The 22585-nt window shown below is 38.4% G+C and overlaps 1 protein-coding gene across 3 annotated transcripts; it reads right to left on the bottom strand.

Moving 5' to 3' along the window:
- Positions 1-106: 106 nt before the first annotated feature.
- On the bottom strand, positions 107-21525 carry LOC139967518 (uncharacterized). Of its 3 annotated transcripts, none has more exons than XM_071971403.1 (5): positions 21263-21525; positions 19380-19506; positions 13106-13580; positions 8617-8846; positions 107-5350 (listed from the first exon to the last, which is right to left on the bottom strand). In XM_071971403.1, the coding sequence occupies exons 2-5, from the start codon at positions 19416-19418 to the stop codon at positions 4694-4696; spliced, it is 1401 nt and encodes a 466-aa protein (XP_071827504.1). In that variant the 5' UTR covers positions 19419-19506; positions 21263-21525; the 3' UTR covers positions 107-4693. The 3 variants fall into 3 exon arrangements, with proteins under 3 accessions (XP_071827504.1, XP_071827505.1, XP_071827506.1); XM_071971404.1 differs by lacking the exon at positions 21263-21525 and adding an exon at positions 19879-20002; XM_071971405.1 differs by having other exon boundaries at positions 1412-5350; positions 13106-13620; positions 21263-21523.
- Between the last annotated feature and the right edge of the window lie 1060 nt (positions 21526-22585).

Raw genomic sequence — 22585 nt, forward strand, 5'->3', positions numbered from 1 at the left:
AGAATGGGGGGGGGGGGGGCTGGGGTCTATGTGTAATCTTTAGAAGGTAAAACTTAAAGGTTTAAAGTCATTACATATTCTATGAAATCTGTGATGCTTTCGGTTATATTATCTCATTCATTCTCAGTTGCGATATATAATATATAATCATTTATACATAAGTTTTCTGGTTGTTAATAACCCTTAAAGCCATGTATTAAGACATTTTGACGAGTGTGACCATATTTTGTCCTTATCGACTTCCTTAATAAATTAGCTTTTGAATTACAAACCAATGGCTTCTACTATATAGAAGGAAAACGTAATAACGAGATACACATATCGGTCATAGTCCTTATCATTTTAAAGCAGTATCACTCAAAACTGACAGCAGTCATTCAAGCACTAAGAAATATTTATTACCTTAACAAATTGACTAAATTTCCCCTTGATTCTGATAAACTATGAAATCGTGATTAAGAGGTTGGGTATAGAGTGAGTCTTTAGGTAGTAACTTGGTGATTCACGATTAACCATAAATCTTTCTCTTATCTGCTTTGACCCACATTAACACGTTGCCCGGGGATCAGCAAGCAAACATTTGTGTTGCGGATAGATATAAAACTAAAAAAAAATATTTTACCCGAGTTGGAAAAAAGCGATAAAACTTACGAAATTTATTGTATTGGTAAATCGTTTCGATCGGTAACCGGTGAGTCAATGAGTTTCGCTCTCCGCGTGGGAAAGATTGGGTTTAATTGAGTCATGGTAATTGTTCGCCAAAGAATACGAATCGGATCTATGTTCACACTTAATCCGCAACGGTCAACAAATAGTTCTCTATAGCAAACAGTAAAACGCTGTGGTAGTATCATGTTTAATTGTCTCTCTTTGATACAAGTACTTTGCCAAGGTAATCATGGCTACGGTAATGTCATTATGCGCAGTCTGTTTGTACGCAGAATTGTTCAGGTATACATGAAATATCTAATTCCTACACTGAACCATCTGTTTATATTTTCTTTTACTTATCTCCCTATAAAATATTTTATCAACATGGGACTCGGTGGTGTTCCCGTGCAATCATAGTTTCAACTAAAAAGTGATGTCATCAACCCAATAATGTTTCTGATTGATCCTGCAGTTCATCTGTTGCTTGTACTGCAGTTTGATTATACTCGTTCGAGGCTAGTCTGAACGCATTAGTCTCATAGATGTTACCGGACATGGGTTTTGCGTTGATCTTGGTGAATTTGTAATATTATTTGATATTGAACGACATAAAAATGCAGAAGGCATTATTAGCCAACTTTTCGTTCAGGAAACGTGGGGAAGGACAAACGTTCCTTTAGCTCAAATGAACTTTGACTGCTACAGAAAACAATTCGTTTCTTTGAACTCACAACGAGTGCATCTACAGACCACGTATAGAGTCATGTCCTTTTTGAGTTGGAGAGAGTTGGCAAGCCTGTTCGTCAGAAGAACACATACACAGATACAAAGATACACACACACACTTCATCATTATCACAAAGATTCCCTTTTGCCCCTTGGCAAAGGGATCATATCGCTGACAGCATTGTAAGGGTATACTATATGAACGTCACCATTGGTATAACTGTAAATGGAATCGCTTCCTTCCCCTTATATACCTTAAGAACCGTAGATTAGACATAAGAAGGATGACATGAACTTCTGACAAAATAAGCCCGATGTTGGATATCTGATTATGAATAATAAAGTCACTATACAGTGTTGCCATATATGTTTATGGTGACGTAATTGTGTGGATGGGTCGGTGTTTTGAGTCGGTCGGTAGATAGGTAGGTAGGTACATATGTTTTTCTTCCTATACTTACCTATTCCCCCTACCCGTTGAGTAATTATTCGAATACAGTAATGAACACATTTATAATCTTCGATTTATGTTCATTATGTATTTCTGACACAAAATTCGTCTACACAATCTATACAGACAATGTAATGGTATATTGTTCGCATTTACATTAATTCATTTGAGTCTCAAGCCATTACATAAAGAATACTGTCCAAGTGCCCAACACAATGTGTTGTGTAATTATGATAGTATAATAACAATAATAAAACCATAGCAGTGATATTAGTCAATGTCATCATAGTAATAATAGAACAGAAATTTATCTTGGTTTTTACACTTTTCTTATGTTACAAACCACCCGTAAAATTTCACAAGTTTCAAAAAAGGAAAACTGTAGCAATACGTGGAAATAAATTTCAACAGACATGAGCACCATGCGAGAGCCAAAGTGCATTATAATTTGTATGTGTATATGATACCGAGAGTTTGCAGGAATCTTCAAAACTTTAGTCATTTATGTTTGTATGCGATTTGTATAGTTCATAAAGTACACGTGTAATCACAGTATAGCTGCAGTTACTAGAGATATTAGTTATTCACTGAGAAACTGTACTGCAGTTCTAGTTACATAATAGCAATTTCTGTGCTTCGGAGATAAATATTAATAAAACCGTATCTGCATATAACAGATACTTACGGAATTCACAATATCGTCAGATCACAGTTACTCATGGAATAACAATATCAGCACATCACATTTATTCACGGAATAGCAATATCACCAGATCAAAGCTACTCACAGCATATATGCAGTAACTGCAGGTCATTATTGCGGTATAGAACTGCAGGTCAAAACTACCCCATATATAATGCCAATAGCTGGGCAATAAGGGCACTCACTGAATAGTAAATACCATCAGATCAGAGCTAAATTATAGTAATATCTACATATATCTCAGTTACAATATAACACTAGTAGTAAGTAATTCCCAGTTACGCATATAATAACAATGTACCTGTAGTATCGGTAGCACACAGAACACCAGTGTCAGTACTCTCCAAGTAAACTAGTTCCGTGTGACAGATTACCCAGTTACTCTTGAAAAGCTAGTTCCGTGTGACAGTCTACCACAGTTACTCTTGAAATGCTAGTTAAGTGTGACAGACTACTCCAGTTACTCTTGAAATGCTAGTTTTGTGTATAAGACTATCACAGTTACTCTTAAAATGCTAGTTCTGTGTAACAGACTATCACAGTTACTCTTGAAATGCTAGTTCTGTGTGACAGACTACTCAAGTTACTCTTGAAATGCTAGTTCTGTGTGACAGACTACTCAAGTTACTCTTGAAATGCTAGTTCTGTGTGACAGACTACCACAGTTACTCTTGAAATGCTAGTTCTGCCATAGTGTGACAGACAATGTACCTGTGGTATCGGTAGCACACAGAACACCAGTGTCAGTACTCTCCAAGTAAACTAGTTCCGTGTGACAGTAATTACCCAGTTACTCTTGAAAAGCTAGTTCCGTGTGACAGTTTACCACAGTTACTCTTCAAATGCTAGTTAAGTGTGACAGACTACCAGTTACTCTTAAAATGCTAGTTCTGTGTGACAGACTACTCAAGTTACTCTTGAAATGCTAGTTCTGTGTGACAGACTACCACAGTTACTCTTGAAATGCTAGTTCTGCCATAGTGTGACAGACAATGTACCTGTGGTATCGGTAGCACACAGAACACCAGTGTCAGTACTCTCCAAGTAAACTAGTTCCGTGTGACAGTAATTACCCAGTTACTCTTGAAAAGCTAGTTCCGTGTGACAGTCTACCACAGTTACTCTTCAAATGCTAGTTAAGTGTGACAGACTACCAGTTACTCTTAAAATGCTAGGTCTGTGTGACAGACTACCAGTTACCCTTGAAATGTTAGTTCTGTGTACCAGACTACCACAGTTACTCTTGAAATGCTAGTTCTGCCATAGTGTGACAGACTAGCCCAGTTACTCTTGAAAAACTAGTTCCATGTGACATAGAACCCCAGTTACTCTTGAAAAACTAGTTCAGTTACTCTTGAAATGCTAGTTAAGTGTGACAGACTATGACTTTTTTCACGAAATGCTAGTTCTGTGTGACAGACTAGCCCCGTTACTCTTTACATGCTTGTTCTATGTGACAGACTAGCCCAGTTACTCTTGAAATGCTTGTTCCGTGTGACATACTACCCCTGTTACTCTTGAAATGCTTGTTAAGTGTGGCAGACTACCACAGTTACTCTTGAAATACTAGTTCTGTGCGACAGACTACTCCAGTTACTCTTGAAATGCTATAGTTCTGTGCGACAGACTAACACAGTTACTCTTAAAATGCTAGTTAACTAGCCCAGTTATTCCTGAAGTGTGACAGACGACCCCAGTTACTCTTCAAGTGCAAGTTCTATGTGACAGACTTCACTGGGCACCCTTGAAATGCCAGTTCTGTGTGAGACTTGCCCAGTGACACTCCGCGTACTAATTCTGTGTGACAGACTTCACAAGGAACTCTTGAAATAATAGTTCTGTGTGACAGACTACCCAAGTTACTCTCCAAGCAAAAGTTTTGCATGGCAGACTGCCACAGTTCTCTAAGTAAAAGTTCTTTGTGACAGAAGTACCCAGTTACTCCCCAAGCACTAGTTCTGTGTGACCGACTACCCAAGTACTCTCCGAGTAGTAGTCCTTGTGTGACAGACGACTCCAGTTACTCTCCAAGTATAAGCGTTCTGTGAGACAGACTACATCGGTTTACTCTTGAAATGATATTTCTGTGTGACCGACTACCCAAGTACTATATAGTTCTGTGTGACAGACTACTCCTATATCAGTACTAAAAATTATAGAGATCACTTATCCTCCGCTTTCCGAGACTCGTGGTAATCTGATATCAAAATCTGCAGGTCGGGTTTGGACTGCTCTGACTTGTGAGTTTTATCAGATATGGTTTCTTTACAAAATCCTGATTCTACGTCATGTACACCAGATTCTTCAAGCATTTCCGTTGTAGCTGTTTCATGAAACTTATCAACGTCGTCCATTTTAATAACCGGTACACGAGTAGTCTCTTGTCTTGCATCATCAGTTAGGGCTTTTTCCGTGCATGTAATACCGTCCTTACCCACCGACGAAGTTAGTTCATCCAGTTCTGCATCTTCACTATAGTCATTTCGGCAAAATGCTTGAGAAAGTCCACCGCCCTTAGCGATATGTGGGAGCGATCGGGCTGGACACTCTTGTCTTTCGTCGTGTATTAAGCCCTTATGTGACGATTCATCACGAGTTATCTGGCTACTCTTTGAGCAATTACTTGCAGCTTTGTCGTTTATCAAAACCATCGTTTGAGAGGTGTCACTATTTGGCCTCGTATCCTGGTTTTTAGCCTGTTTCTGACGAATGGTGTCGATGTGCTTCGGGCCACCGATTTTATGTTCTGCTGCCTCGGCGTTTGATATCCCTTCCATTTTTTTCCATTTTGTCCGCCGATTTTGAAACCATATTTTCACCTGTAGGATGAATAAAATGCACACATATTATTGGAGCTCGGAATTTTTTATACGAATCAATCAACACGAACTACCGATAGATATAAATTATGTCTAATTTTTGTCTTTCCTCTCCTGCGTGGTGAATGGGTTTCTTAATCTAATCCCATAGGAACGTTACAAGATTAATTCCCCAACCCCATCCCCAGTGCCCCCACCCCACCTACCCACCACCGGGAGTGGAGGGAACATTGCCACGCCATCCCACCTATTGTTATTATTCTTCTTATTAAATTATCGTTTATTATTTTTGGTGTTTGATTTCAGCCAAATAATTTTGTTACTCTGAGAGACCAGATTACTTTGTAGAGGCCGATGAGGGGAATCATTCAAAACTTGTGCTATATAGAAAAGGAATCTCGTCGGGAGAGAAATAAGCATTCGTTTATTGGTCCATGATTCAGGGAAGTCAGTCTTCACACGTTAACCTGTTAGACAATGTGTGTGTGTAACTTTGTTAACTCGATTGCCGTTCAGGGGCAGAATAAGAGCCTTCATGTTATTCATTGCATTGGCATCATCAAATCATCTTCCTTGAGTGTTCGAAGCATCTCCGCCGATTCGTAAACCCAAGGTTGAGTGCACTGTCGATAGCGTCCCTCTAAAATCAACAGGAGAAAAACTCTAAGCTTTCTATTCTGAACAAGTCAGGCCTTTTCCTTTTCGGTAACTGCCGCCCGACGCTGCCCACTTGAAAATTTTAAATACTTTTTCACGCAAGGATAGACTCCGCCAAACTCGAGAAGTTGTACGGCAACCTGACTCCCCTTAGAAATTGCTACTTTGTGTAAATTAATTCAATACCATTGACAGAAAACCTCCAACTTTTTTGCTATTTCTATGAAACAATTATTTTTATGACGAGCATCTCTGTGTGTATAGTGTGTCTCATTTGAGCAGAGCAGTTGAATTGATTAAAGGGCATAGAGTATCTCGTCCGTTTATAAGTGGAGAAATTAACCATCATTCCTCAGACAAAGTGATCAATTTATAAAACAGTAGATCAAATTTATTCATTCTTGTTTGTCAAAGTGAAGGGGGGGGGGGGGTATTCTTCAAACTATTTATGCACTTAACATTACATTCTTACCTTACCTTGTCAATACTTTACTTCAGGAGTATGGAATTTCATATCAGGATTTTAATCTTCTGGCCTATAGTTTTGTTTTAAATGATTGTCTTCGCTAAAAAATTTGATAAATCCTTCAAATGAGGCGTTCATTTGCCATATATGACAACATCATTCGATCACTGATGTTGTCACATGCCAATACTTCAGCATTCGGGTTTCTTCCCACTTAAATTGTTCTACATACTATCAAAGTAGGCCAAGAGTGTTTTTTTTTTATTATATCTTTTATGTCGCAGCTTTATGTGAGAGTATACGCATTATTAACCAAATCTTTTCTTTCAATGCACAAAAAAAAAAAAAAAACGATACAAAAGTTGTTTGAAATGGTAATAAACACCTCTGAATTGAAATAATATGCTTAAGGTATATTGATATGGTGCTCAGTCGATTGGTCGCTGCGGTAGGGCAACTAAAATATAGAAAAGGTAAAAGCTATTCTCTAAAGAGAGTAGTATAAGCTAATATACGCAATTATATACCAAGAGAGAATAGGTTAAAACTGTTTCAACGAGTTGCAAACTGAGATCCTTCATTTTAAATAAATACAGAATGAGTAACAAATTCATCCAATGAGCGATAAGCTGTCACCCCATATTTAGAAGAAGGGAGACATAGAATGGCTAAAAATTGTTCGAAGGAGTGGTAAGGTGCAAACCCACATTTTAAATAAATATAGAATGGGTTAAAATCTTCCACTTAGTGTTAAAGCTGTTACCCATATTTTTAATAGATACAGAGTGGGTGCAATATAATACATATATACAAAGAATTAAGATTGTTCCAAAGAGTTGTGAGTTGTTACCCACATTTTAAATCGATACAGATTGGGTACAAATCTTCCACTTAGCGGTAAGATATTACCCACATATTAAATAGATCCAGAATGGGTAATATATATATAAATAATTCCAAAGAGTCGTAAGCTGTTATCATGCACTTGCGGATGCACTTGGAATTTTGGGGTTATTTTCATGAAATGTTGATTTTGGATAATTTCTATAATTGTTCTCACTATAAATTAGAATTTGTGGATTCTTGAATGTCATTATTTTATCAGCCCACTTTAAGTGCGTTAATTGTCAACGCAATAAAACGGGCACAAATGGGACACATCAACCCCTACTCAAGTGCGTTTATATGTAAGTGTAGTGGGACGGGGTTATAGAAGGAACTCGTTGACGCCTCCTGCAAGTGCGTGAAAAATGTCAATAGGGTGAGATGGGAGGGGGGAGGGGGGTACAGAGGGACTCGTTGACCTCTTCTTGACCTCTTCAAGCGCGTTTAACTGTAAGTGGGGGTAGAGTTGGGTATAAAATGTAATTCATAAAACGGAATGGGGTGCGATGAGAGACTCGTCGACCCCCCTCCGAGTGCGTGTAATTGTCAGTAAGTTCGAGTGGGGGTAATCAAGGGGCCTCATCGTTTTGTCACGTTTCGATCAGTTGCGCCGTTATATACGCTTTGCGCAGTTACGCTTTGAATGCTCAAAAGGTCTTTTGATTTCTCACCGAGACAAAATTGCAGATTTGTACCATTAATCTTTTATTTTCTTGACTTCTAATTTGATCAACATGTCTTTTGTTTTAGTTCGAATCAAATGAGATTTGATTTTTTCTTTTGTCATGTGCTTCTCAACTGCTTGATGACGTCAGAGATTAGGCAGTAACTATACCCCCTGTACCTATCAGACCCTGGTCCATCTTTGTCTCCTGTTTGGAATTTAAAGTGTTACAACACGGTCACTATATTACCGTGCGAATGGTAATTATATAGAACGAGTTTATCTCGCCATAATAGCATTTTAATGTTGCTAAATCTACTTGATATAAGCCTAGATGATAGATGTCATAACTTCACACTATTAATTAGAAACACTTACCCGTCAATGCCCCCCAGCTGGTGTTACCTCAGCTGATCCACTCAGGCCATTATATAGCCGAATACGCACACAAACAACAACTGCTACGTGCAATTAGAGAGATAAAAGTATTTTATTTGCGATCACTAAATTTCTCAGTCTTGAAGTGTGGAATCTCCCAACGGTTAGAAACAGTTCAGAAAAATACATAGAAGAGAAGTAGAAGTCGAATCATACCTGTGTATCTGTGACGTTTAGAAGATTGGCTAATTCGGCTCGCTCATTGGCTGAAAGGTACTTCTTTAATTCAAACTGTTTCTCAAGTTCAAATATCTGTCGGCCGCTAAATGTAGTTCTCGCCTTCTTCTTTTTCTCTTTGGAGTCCTGATTGCTGCTGGTGTCGTCGCTGCATGGTGACTTGCGTTTCAATGAATGATTCGGGGACAAATCGAGGTTTTCACACGAACCTGTTACAAATAAAGACACAGCATTGATTACCGTGCAGCATTTAAACACAGGACAAAAAAAAAAAAAAAAAAAAATCAAAGTTTGACATTTAATGCAAAGTCTGATATTTTGGATAAGTCCATCTGCTACCCTCACGTTTTTACGTTGAGAGGGTCATTAACAAAAGTCATTCATAGTCGTTCCGAAATTTGAGTAGACTTAGTGAAAGGTTAAACATTTATGTTACAAAAAAATTGATAATACACGTAAAGACGTAGTCATATCACACATGGATGGAGTTGTGCTATAGTAGGCAAGGATAATTCAACCCCGTTTAAACATAGATAAGGGTAAAATGTTCTCAGCCGTACATGGAGAAAGACATTTCTACGGGAGAGCCTGCATGTATATGTTCAATTCAAATATGTCTGATGGAAAACATGTTTGCATGACACATCAGTGTTAAACACTGTTAAAAAAAATCGCAGACATGGAGTATATCATAGACTATACTAGAGTGAAGCGATGTTTGTGTTTGTTAAAATCTCTTGTACTTTTGTAAAGCTAGAAACGCAGCTGATTATAGCTGTCAAATTTGAGATGCAAATCTATATGCGCTAATTTTTATTCAACGTTTTGTGTACCAAAAAATGCCCTTCTATTCTGAACTTCGAATTAAATATTCGAACAATTGAAAATCTCGCCACTAAATGCGACACTTCCCGTAATGGCTACAATGCCTGCTTGTGTTAAGATTGGCAGTTAAGCAATGATCAATGCTGAAACTCGTGTTAATTATTCGCATGATCATAATACACGTGAGGTCATGCAGAAGTTACGCCACTCTAACAGCGGTCGTGGACAGACACGTTCTTACCTGGCCTGGAGGTATAATATCGCCTTCATTGGTAATGAACTAAATAACTGTAGAGTTCATGTCACCGATATTAATGTGGCCTGCTGACACCCTTAGTAATTTCGAGATGCGCCGTGCCCGCTGACACCATTAGCTGAAAGTGCCATAATTATGACCGCTGACACCGAAAGGCCATGGACATATACAACGGTACCCGCTTGAACCATTAGGCTGCACTATGTATTGACTTCACTATGTATTTATTGACTTCACTATGTATTTACTTATATATGTATCTATTTATATTTATATTTATATATATATATATATATATATATATATATATATATATATATATATATAGATATATATATATATATATATTACAAATTGATTGCTGACGAAGGTCCCAGGAGGATATAAAATTGCAGACTAAATGCTGACGAAAATTCTAATATATTCTCTAAAACAATTCTCGAGTGTTTGTCACTTATGAGTCATATCTTCCTTTTGTATAATTATATGTGTTTATATAGATATATAAATATATGAATATATATATATATAGATATATAAATATATGAATATATATATATATATATATATATATATAGATATATATAAATATATGAATATATATATATATATATATATATAAATATATATATATATATATATATATATATATATATATATATAGTTGTATAGGCTAGTATAGACCAAACACACTTAAATTACTCCATGATACGGCAGGCTATCGTGCCAGTCACTTCGGACAGAAGAGATCCCATACTATCGGAATATGTCTGCACCTTATCTCTAAATCACTGACACACATTTACGGATGTGCAAACATTTCACATACATTTTTATGTGCGCAGAAATTTGAAATCAGACGTCTACGAACCACAACCCCACGAACAAATTCTTAATGACTCGAGAGCAGATGTTCACATCAAAATTGGGGCATACAGTGAAAAAAAAAAATAAACAATTGTCGCAAGACTTCAGTATTTTTCTTCCTCACCTTATTATTGTTGGTATTATTATACTAATTATAATCATTGTTATTATTATTTTTTAAGGGTGGGGGAAGAGGGGGGGGGGTTTGATAATGCTCATTCGTTGTCGGAAAGTGTGTATTCCTGAAAAGTAAATTAGCAATGTCACATTTAACATGTCTATGATATCGTCCAGATTGGCTATACTTCGTGATTCGTTTTACTATTAACACCTCTAATATGAAGCTGACGTTCCTTGTGTTTTCAAAAGACAATGTATTGTTTAAAGATTGCTTTGTTTACTAGCATACACATGTTGAATTGTAGTGAAGGAGGGTGGGAGAGAGGGGTGGGAGAGAGGGAAGGGAGGGTTGGAATCGTCCAAGAGTAAGACAACTAGAACCAGCATTTCAAAACTTAAACTTACGTGCTCTAAAACATCTCGGCAACGACTGAATTAATGATAAGCATGCATATACCATACATATACCATGCATGTGACATTAAGTGATACACACTTCACATAACGGCCTGGACTAATGATAATTTATTTAACATGATATGAGGCGTTGATTCGTGTATGAGTGATGGTTACTGATATAGCTTAGTCGTTGTCTCTCTTGCATTTTAATAAATCTAACAATGCTCGGAATCGCGAGATATATGGTAGCTAATGTGAGCAGTTTATTCCATACATATATCTTTTTCTAGTTCATGAACTCGCAAGTAATTTTACAGTTTGCCTACTTCAATTGGATATGTGCCCTGTTTCAATCCCTGTGTGGGTGAAAAGTTTCAATAGCATAATATATGAAATTGGCTTTACACTGGTAAATCTGCATAATATGATATTGATTGCACCACATCGGACATCCATCTAGGCCTACCTATACATACTCTTGACTATTATAACACACGGCTCCGAATGGAAAGAATGCAAATACTTGTAACTTACAGTAGTTTATCTTGAATAATGATAGCAATAACTTGGAATCAGTCTCATAATCATCTTAGAAAATTATTAACCTGTGTCGGTTGTTTGCATTGGCGCGCCTTTGTAGTAAGTTAGTAACAAATCTAAACTTTTATTTGGATACACATATTCAATTATTTTCTTTCAAACGCGATTAAATGTGTCCAGGTAACGAGCGACAAAGGTCTCAGTTGACATTTTTGAAGCAAAAACATCGCTCTACGCCTATGATTTGAGTTATAATAACCAATAGGCAAAATTTACAATTCCTTTAATATCAATATTTGCGTTAAAATTAAACTTCACCTGAAAATAATTGTTTGTACAATTAATCCCAGTCAAGCAACATGCCTAATATTAGTAATCTTTCAGAGAGGAACCCCAATATTTATGTTGATCTATTTAAATTTGATCAATGCTTTAGAATCGAGAATTTAGCATCTGCTTTCAATATAGTTGCTACATTAAAACAATAGCAATTTGCTAGGTCGTAGATGGTATTATTTGTATTGACTTTTAGGTTTTTCAAACTTGATAATAGTTCCTAGAATCATGGATTATGACTGGTATAACCTTTAACAATTACTGTGGCTAAATTAAATTATACATTGTACTTAAAAGTTACGGTATTGAACTTTATACCAAAAATAAAAATATACCTTCCTTGTGAGAATTGTTGATAAAATGTATTTCGTTTGCTCTTATTTTCCAAAACTCTGTTAAAATGCTCGTCGTTAGTGTCAACTTAAAATAAGCTAAAGCCAGTATATGCATATATTGTTACAGATATTTTAACTTGAACAAACGGGGTTTATACTAATATATAACATCTTATTATACACAAATAAATCATTAAAGATACAATATTATTTTTTTTTTGACTATATCCTTAAACGTGTACTTTGTAATCGAGTTTATCTTGAAGATTTCAAGTAATATTAGAAACGGTTCTAATGGTGAGTTCATCTTTCTAAAGAGTACACAATTCTATGCTACAGTTTGATTGCTTCCTTTTTAAGTTAACTTTTTTGCTTCATTTTTTAAACAATTTTTTTTTTAAATCATATAATCATTGAAGTCAAAAACACTTGGGTCTATAAATCACGGATGCTTATGGAATGAGAATAAACAACCAACTACAGTGAAACAATAATATATATATATATATATATATATATATATATATATATATATATATATATATATATATATATATATACATATATATATATAAATATATATATATATATATATATATATATATATATATATATATATATATATATAAATCATAAACAATGTAGCTGTTAAAATATATTTATATATAGATATAAACACACCATGTTTTAATTAATCTCCCCCACCCCACCGCAAATCCTTTTGTAGACATTTGGAAAAACCATTGAAGAGAAAAAAAAACAATTCACACATAAAAAAGTAACAACTTACTTTTGCTCTTGCCGTCCAAACTGTCGATACAAGACCCGTCGGTTTCTGTTGGCTCGCAGATAACGTGTCGGTAAGTGTTTTCGGGATGAAGATCGCATTCACAGTTACCCGACGAGCAAGAAGTCAGTAGCTCGCTTGAATAATCCTTCTCCTCGGTGCATTCCCCCTTGGTCCCATAGCCACCCGGGTAACTATGATGTAAGTCCCGCGAATGGAAGTTTCTGCTCGTCTGCCAAACAGGTCCATCCAGACTATTGAATGGGTGCCGTAAGAGGATGGCACCAGCAGCCTCGGGAGTACCTAGAATATCCTTAATGGAGTAAGGCGTAGGTCTCTTCAGCTGTGGACGGTATGTATGAGGGTGCCAAGTCCCTATCGCCATTAGGCTGGGCAAGGATAGGTACGGAGGTGAGTTTAGTGGGGTCGTGTGGTGATGGTGGTGGAAATGGTGATGATGGAGTCCCAGAGATTGGTTCTTAAAAAGAGCCGGTGGAGAATACGATAAGAACTCCGCTCTGTTTTGTGTAAACATTGTCAAATATTAAAAGTGTCCATGCAACCAACTCCAGTGATATTCTTACAGACACAAAACGGCTATGTCAGGCTACGGTAACTACTGTAGCACGGTATCCCGTCCAGAATGATTTATATAAGAATAAAACAAACTTTAATCGCTTGATTTAGAAACAGAATGTTGAATAGCCCTAAAATTAGATTTTCTTTGAAAACGTGGTATTGCTGTGGTTTCGGAATAGCATATAGTCTTATAGCTTTCTGTAGAGAGATGCCAACAAATCTGGCATGGACCAATTAACCACTCCAACTTGTAAGACAGAATCTGTTATAATCGGTTAAGTTATCTACAACAGTTTCTTAATAAGCTCTAGCCAAATTATAGCCCAACATATCGCTAAAATTTGCTTCCAGTTTTTAACAGCACTGAGTGGATTAAACCAACAAGATGATTCACGTTAATAGATGCATAAATATTAACTGTAAGAACAATTAGCTCGCTAAGCACTACACCGCGTGCTCACTCTCTGATATGATAGCGCCCTGTAAATTCTATTAATGACTTCCAAACCAACCACTATTTAACACTGCGCCCACAAATTATCTTCTCAACGACGTATAGCTTCTTCGATCAGTGCGCAGTGACTTTTGTCAAATCCCGACTGAAAGTTGGAATCGACCAATTGCAAGGCTCAATTGGCGATGCAAGCCGCTGTCTGTTTTAAAGGGTTAGTATGGTGACCAGATAACGGGCTTTGTTACAAAAGAACCAAATGGGCATTCTTCGTGTCAGTGTGACGTGCTAGTTTTAAGAGGATTTGCGCGGCTTTTAATACAATAAATCAAACTACGGTATCAATGAGATGCAAATTTCTAATTGTTGTTTACGTTTAAGTTCGGAAGTAATACGGATATGAAAGTCAAAAGCGAAGATGCGAGCAGCCTCAGTTTGGAGTGTTTAAGTCATACGTCGTTATTAATCGAGCTGGTTAATTTTTACATTCCGTTCAAGGCCGCGCGGAGTGGGAGTTGATGATTTAATTTGAACACATGGTACAGGTGCTGTAACTCCCCGCTGGTTCCCCTTGCGATAAGCTCTTCGAAGTCAACAAAGCGGAGAACAACTGTATCCCCCAAAAAGATGCCCGCCAAATCAGAAAATCGGAAACGGTAGCAAAGAGATCTCTTTTTGCTTGATAGCGCGGTCTTAGCAGGAAAATCAGAGCTTGCCGTTTTCTTTACAGCGGTTGCAGTGTCGGACGCAAATTATTGCTCTCTCACTTAGCAACTTCTAGATAGCACCTTCTCCGGAAGTGAAAGCTCTTGAGATGAAATGTTTGACACGAGGGGAAGCAAACGTCAAGTTTTTTTTATGGAATGGTTTTTACTGATGATATATACAAACGGATCTAATATAAATGATACCGTTAATAATCTCTTTAATACATGGGGGTGCTTTAATGGCATATATAGGTTGAAGCCATTGAAACGCCGTTCACGAAAAAAAGATATAGCTAATTGTACTATCAAATCAATGAACCTTTCAGACAACCAGTTGACTGCAGAAAAATAAACTGTTAGTCGAACTATAGCAATTAACTCAGTCAAAATCGATATAGGCTTACCATCAACTACTGGCATATAATTCAATAACTTCAACAGGTAACAATTAGTTACGTCAACTTAGTTTAGTCGATTGTAGGAAGAATAAACAATAACACTAAATATCCATTGACTTGTAACTATTACGACATACAATGTATCCCATTCTAGTATACGCACTCAATTACAGCACTATTCTACTTTCAAGGATGAAGAAGAAAAATTAGTTTCATAAACTTGAAAAAGGTTGTAAATGGAGAATTTAAACCGTTTCATCAAATCCGAATTCAAGGTGCCATGATTTCATCATAATGCAAATGCTCTTGAACCAAAACTATTTTCTTCTTCTGTGGACAGATATTCGTACATGCACTACAGCACGGCTATGGTCAAGAAAATGTGACGAACTCCCATATTTTCAGACAAGTATCTACAAAGTTGCAATCAGAACTTTATGAAGATTTGTTTTCTGTCAATAGCAACTATAGCCTTTTGATACCATCGGACCGGTTTGACCCGGTTCCAATAAGTGACAAGCTCATTAGTTTGATTCGATCCACTTTAATCTTCAAAACTTACTATAGGCTTTAGTGAAATAAAAGTATTTCTAATATGGTTATAATTTAAAACTCTTAAGCATAGTTTGACAGTCTTTTTATCTTAAATAGGCATATCTACATGCATAATTATACTATATTAATTTTTTTTATGGTGACATAAACTGAGGAAGGGTATGTACCCGATGAGGTTTGACTTCACCTTACGTCCATTGAGAGCCACTTTTAAGAAATGGCTGATGAAGTGTGGGATAATGACAAGAGGTATGCGTCATGGAAGAACCAGAAAACAGTCGAAGAAGACTTATAAACAGTTTTGTCAAATATCCCTATAGCTTCACAAGATTTGTTTGTTCGACTGGCCTCCCATGCACCTCCTTCTCCCTTTGAAACTGGAATTGGCCCTGATCTCTATCTTATTAACAGACACACAGTTTAACTTAGGAGTCCTAGAAGTTCCTTAAACACAATAATATTTCAATGAAATTTCGCTTCTACATGACAATATATCATAACAAAATATGTAAGTTTTCATATACCTTGTCAATGAGATCTTTTTTCCCCCTTTTCCGTGGCAAGCTTTACGGCTATCAATCAACGAGCAACGGACGGGGATAACCCTTGTTAATTGTCAGAAGTCCCACCCATGTAATCGATTACACACGCCTTGTCGAGGCACTATGTGGTAGGCTAATTTGTCTATTATACCAGGGAAGTATTTCATGCTTATACATTGTCAATCAAAACCGAGGATTCGTTCAATAACTTAACACCACTGCCTTGCTCTGCTCGGTCATAGATCGGGCGAGCAAGAATCTATAGGAGGTATTTTACAACGCGCGGCGTGCCGTGGATTCTTTAGGCCGAGAGAAACGGTTGCCAGAGCCTGCGTCAGTAGCCTATGGAATCTTTAAGGTTCAGTCTCCCCCCTAAATGTAAGTTTTTAGCTTGTCTTCTGAAAGGAGAACGTCCAGGTTACCCAAGCATGAGCTCAATAAGTGAGACTAAAGTCATCATTGGAAGTCTCACTTGAAGAAGATAAGGAGAGCGTTTAAGAAGCATGGATGAAAACGTTTTAGCGATCATTTATGGCTGAAGTATTCACAAGTTATCGAGCACTAAATAAAAGGACTGCAAATTTCTCACGAGTCAGTCGAGAAGAGAGGGATGATGTACGGTAATGAACGGTGTCACCCTAACCAGAGATGATAAAATTATGAGATGCGGTCATGGCGTTAATGGTCAACCATCTGACAAAATGCGTTTATTAAATGAGGTGGGGGGGGGGGTGGGGAGATTTGCAGAACTGCTGTTAACCCAAGCATCACATAACTGTTAACCGTACGTTGAGGTCAAAATTCACAAACTTAAGCGAACTACCAGTTTTACCATACCATACCATACCACCCCACCCCCCCCCCTTCCGATCCCTCTGACTGCACTGTTGGTACTGACAGAACGAAGTGCTGCAACAATAAACGATTCTAGTAGGGGGACTAGTTAGCTAACCGGGACCATGTGCAGCCTTTTTATTACGACACTGCTGTACTATAAGGTTGATCAAGGAAGTGGATTTGGCCTAACTCATCTTAATGACTTATTTCTCGTGAAACTAATGTAAACCAATGTTCTATATTCCATACCCAAAACCGACAAACATGATTGACGCCTGAGTTTCAATATCGTTTTTCACAGTGGCGTAGGAAGGTACTTTTGAGTGGGGGGGGGGGCTGAAGACTGAAGGCCGGCCTGGGGGAGGGGTCTAAGGGGAGGGGGTCCCCTCCCCTTTGGAATTTTTTTGCATTTCCAGGTGGCCAGGCTCAGATGCAATTTGGTGCAATATAGCACACTTCAACACCCACTCCATTTTGTAAATAATTTTGCATTTTCACCTGGCCTTAGATGCAATTTGGTGCTCCAAATGAGATTTTTTTTCTCATTTGGAAATGAAAAAGGGGTTTTCTGACTTGCGAAGCGGGGGGGGGGGGGCTGGCGCCCCCAGCCCCCCGGTTCCTACGCCCTTGCTTATTCAATCTGAGATGCTTTATATCGCCTTCTTTTCAAACATAGGTAGGCCTACTGGGTCTTTATTTTGTCAGTCTTAGGTCATCGACTCCGTTGGCAGCATTGGCAACCAAAACTTATTCTTAGTGGGATGACGTCACTGTTGTAAGGGTGAGATATCAATTCATTAATCGACTCACGTTTAGTGAATTCACCGTGGCACCCACCCATCTTGCTTACTGTTCGTGTGAAAACCACTTTTTTACGACATGGACATACATAGAGTGACCATGTCATGAACTCGTGAACAGTTTAGCTTTAATGTTTGCGATGAATCTCTCAGAAACAAATGGACGCTCTCATCTGTTGCGGAGATGGTTTCGTTCTACTTTTCAATGATTTGAATCAACGAACTCCCTGAGCTACCTATCTATCCGTTCTTGTTTCTTTTTCTTTATCATAAATTGTATTTTTTCAGGAATATAGTTCATTACATTATACTCCATGATTATGCCACATGACGACTGTCGGCAGTAATAGCGCAGGACTCAATCAGCATAGGCGGTATTAGGATTTGTCTGTTTCCAAGCAACCGAGCAGAGACCGACTTACTGTTTCAAATAAACAATAACGTTGATAACCAGAGTTTGATGGTTATACTCATCGGCTAAATATGGCGCGTGTCTCTTCGTAAAACAAATGATTTGACCTACCAGTTCAAGCCTTGGTAACCGCGACGCTTAGTATTTATTTACTTGGTAACAGGCAGGCACTTAACACCCACCCTCCCCGATGTATATATCTATGGAAAGAAACACTTTCTATTGGCTGCTAGTTAAAGTGGTATGAATAATACTCTGTGAAACAACCAAACTAGAACTCCTCCAGGAAGTTTTGCTCTCCAAACTTGTCTTTAAGTTTGGAAGCAAGTCAGGCAGTGTTCTACTATACATCGTATAATCGACCATCCAGTTTAAAGGTCCCCTATGGGATCTGATGCATGGTGAATGTCAAATCAAGTATAGCCACATCCCACCTCGGTAAAGCACTCCTGTTGTCTTTTTTTTCTGTATTAATCTTTAACTGGACGGAATGTCTCAGTTCTAATTCGGTTTAAATTACCAAGTATTAGAAACTTAAGAGATATCCCAGACATGGTAGATTATTAGGTTTAAGTGTATATGAGCTGTCGAGAAAGTAATCGACTCACCGATATGATAACCATCAAACTCGAGGCCGTCTTATGAAATTCTACCACCATGCACACCAATTTTTAAAATCCTTTGCCTTTAAAACTTAAGTATCGAACAGCCCTGTCTCATATTCATTTGATATTTCCTTGAAATGCAGTATGTCTATATTCTTCATCCTTTTCTTGTACCTTCCTTTTCGATTTCCAAAATTTTTTAATATTTTTTTTTATGAGTGAATATGCAAAACCATCAACAACAACAAATGTGACCTCAGCAACAACAACAACATAATGGTCTACTGAGAGTCTTATTAATAAAATTTACAATACGTTTTGCCCTGTATGATGAGGGGATTGAGATGCAATCATGGCGCCATCTGAAGTGATTTAATTGCATTAATCTTACCTCTGCAACTGTTCCGACAATGACAGTAAAACATACCATTAGGTACGAGACACCTCCTCCTCCTCCACACGCCTCGTGGTTGTTACGTCACTCGTTCGTTTCACTTATCAACGGAGATGAGAGGAGTCTAACAACAACAAAAAAGTGAAAACAGAGAAGTTAAGCGTAATTACAGTAATTAGCAGAATCGGTATTCATAACCTGCGGCAAAAGGTTGAAATAATTAGACGTCTCTTAGTTTCTGCATCGATAGAAATTAACCGGAATATGTGCTGTCGTTAGTCATAATGTCGAAGGATCCACATTATTTTCTTAGAGAAAAGACAATTATATTTGCTATAACAGGATATTTTATGCCCTTATTGTCCTTGATTGCCTCTTTATACTCAGCAGTTAAACTATTCGGAGGGGTGGGGGGGCTGCTATGATTTTCGCTCTGCTGGGGGAGGGGGGGGGATGTTCACAAGTGTTGTACAGCACACCGTTGACCGGTACTCACCAACGTGCCCACGCCCTGCCGTGGTTAATTTTCTTAAAAATATTTGTATAGTCTTCAGTTGTTCAATACACCCGGCAAGGGTGTGATACACGGAGTGTATGGTGCTCGTATGCGACGTCTTCAATGCAAGAAAGGAGATACAGTTGCTTTAAATCTATTTACAGCTCAACCCCCCCCCCCCCCCCCCATCACACGATTTATCCTTAGTTTGTTCTTTGTTCACAACCCAATATCACTGATATTCATAAGAGAACCAAATAGCATTTTAATTAAATTTACAATACGATGCACACTTAATTGCTTTATGTTGTAAATGTCATATTTTGTTTAGGAATGGCATTGACCAGTAGTGTGGTCTGAATATTTCAATTACAAGAACTTTCAACGGGCAAAATCAAACAGTTTTAATAGAAACACGGTGTACCCTATAAAAGCCGGAGCGTGTACATTACACGATGCATAAACCGCTTTAAGATCAGCGAGAACAACTCCCTGTACCGTCACTCTTCGATCACAAACTAGCCCCTAGGGTATGTTTAAAAAGGTGAACTGCGGTTTACTGTAAGAGCTGCCTTCTGTCAACCCATCGTTTCAAAATTTGACGAACAAGACTTAATTGCTGCCTAGGAGACCTTTCCGAAAAGCCTAACAAGCAATTGGTATGCCAAAATTTTAAGCCTAATCACTCCCATGTGAACAAGGTTCTGACCGCGATCAAAAGATTACATGATAACGATCTGGGTCAGGTATGAATAGCAAAAGTTCAGAGACGATATGATCATTATTGGCAAAGTTCTCAAAACGAGACATTGGATTATTGACAGTAACGGTGGTTTTTGTTCCCGTTTGGGGGGAAAAGAAGTTCTTATCACATTATTAACAACGATGGGCGCACCAAGGATTCTCAAATTCACATAGCAAACCACACCGTAATACTTTTTAATGAGGCCCCTTTGCAAAATTGTCATTGTAAAGCCAAATTCGTATGGCATACGAGAGGGGTCGGGTGGGCTAACGTTGTAGACTTCGTTCACGTTGTGAGGAAGCAGAACCAACTTTTGTTCCCATTTTAAGAGTCATAAAACGATGCCAAGTCGGTCCCAAAATTGGAAGAGATTTAGGCGATGTATCACACACATGAACGTGAGAGTAATAGAAGCAAAATGAAGCGAACGGGAGAGAGAAAAAACATTCACTATGATTCTCCCTTACGCTCACATTTTCAACATTAAGCGGGTAAAATTAGAATAAAAAGACGCTAGACATTTCGGGGTCTTTGCTTCTGGACCCCAACGGGGCTTTGAAATAAAATCCACTGAAATTAAAAATCCTCTCTAAAATGTATTTATGTGCTCTAAATTCTCTCTAAATAGAAATGAAATACCTTTAAACGCTGCAGCTTAAGTCACCAAACACCCACCAGAATCCAGAGAACTGTAACTCTTCTTTCTGAGATGTGTTTTTGTCGTTTAAAGTCGCTACGAGAGAACATGATGTAAGTTCGCAAATGCTAAAACTCCCGGGGCTTAGTTGCCCCCTGGACTCCCACCAGGCAGTTGAAATACATTCCACAGAAATTAATTTCTCTCTCTATCACATGTATTTCTGTGATTTAGACGTGCTATGAATAAACAATAAATATCTAAAACGCTGCAGCTTTCGGGGATTTCGCCCTGTACCCCCCTCTACAGCATGAGCCTGTTTCTTTATGATATTTGTATACTCCAGCCCCCCCCCCCCACCCGGCCCCCTCCCTAGCTACTCTTAGCCAATAAAACAATAATAGTGTGCAGTTGTAATTATAAAACAGTTGCTTGGCCAGTCACTGGAGTCGATCCCGATAAAGCTTGTCGGTCTCGAAATTAATCTACACCCTCTTGACGATGTTGCATAAACGTACTAGGGTATATGGCGATGGTAAATGTACGCCTTTGGGTATAGGGCGATGGTGAATGTACGCCCTTGGGTATAAGGCGATGGTGAATGTACGCCCTTGGGTATAGGGCGATGGTGAATTTACGCCCTTGGGTATAGGGCGATGGTGAATTTACGCCCTTGGGTATAGGGCGATGGTGAATTTACGCCCTTGGGTATATGGCGATGGTGAATGAACGCCCTTGGGTATATGGCGATGGTGAATGTACGCCCTTGGGTATAGGGCGATGGTGAATGTACGCCCTTGGGTATAGGGCGATGGTGAATATACGCCCTTGGGTATAGGGCGATGGTGAATGTACGCCCTTGGGTATAGGGCGATGGTGAATGTACGCCCTTGGGTATATGGCGATGGTGAATGTACGCCCTTGGGTATAGGGCGATGGTGAATGTACGCCCTTGGGTATAAGGCGATGGTGAATTTACGCCCTTGGGTATAGGGCGATGGCGAATGAACGCCCTTGGGTATATGGCGATGGTGAATGTACTCCCTTGGGTATAGGGCGATGGCGAATGTACGCCCTTGGGTATAGGGCGATGGTGAATGTACGCCCTTGGGTATAGGGCGATGGTGAATGTACGCCCTTGGCTATAGGGCGATAGTGAATGTACGCCCTTAGGTATAGGGCGATTTTAGCAAATTAATAACCCTCTCGCTAATTCCCATACTACTCATGAAGAAATGTGCGACATTATATATGATAACGCACATCCTTTGTGCAAGACGTCTGGACTTGGCCACGCTCACCCAAATGATGAAGAATCGAGCATA

The sequence above is a fragment of the Apostichopus japonicus genome, chromosome 5 (genome assembly GCF_037975245.1).
Source record: "Apostichopus japonicus isolate 1M-3 chromosome 5, ASM3797524v1, whole genome shotgun sequence".
Classification (NCBI taxonomy): Eukaryota; Metazoa; Echinodermata; class Holothuroidea; order Aspidochirotida; family Stichopodidae; genus Apostichopus; species Apostichopus japonicus.

Bases quoted from the DNA above. Each gene is read 5' to 3' on its own strand.
- LOC139967518 (XM_071971403.1), bottom strand. From the start codon at position 19,418: ATGGTATGTTTTACTGTCATTGTCGGAACAGTTGCAGAG. The intron at 13,581-19,379 runs GTAAGATTAATG...GCTCTTTTTAAG, and splicing joins TTGTCGGAACAGTTGCAGAG to AACCAATCTCTGGGACTCCA. The intron at 5,351-8,616 runs GTATGATTCGAC...TTCATCCTACAG, and splicing joins TAAACGTCACAGATACACAG to GTGAAAATATGGTTTCAAAA.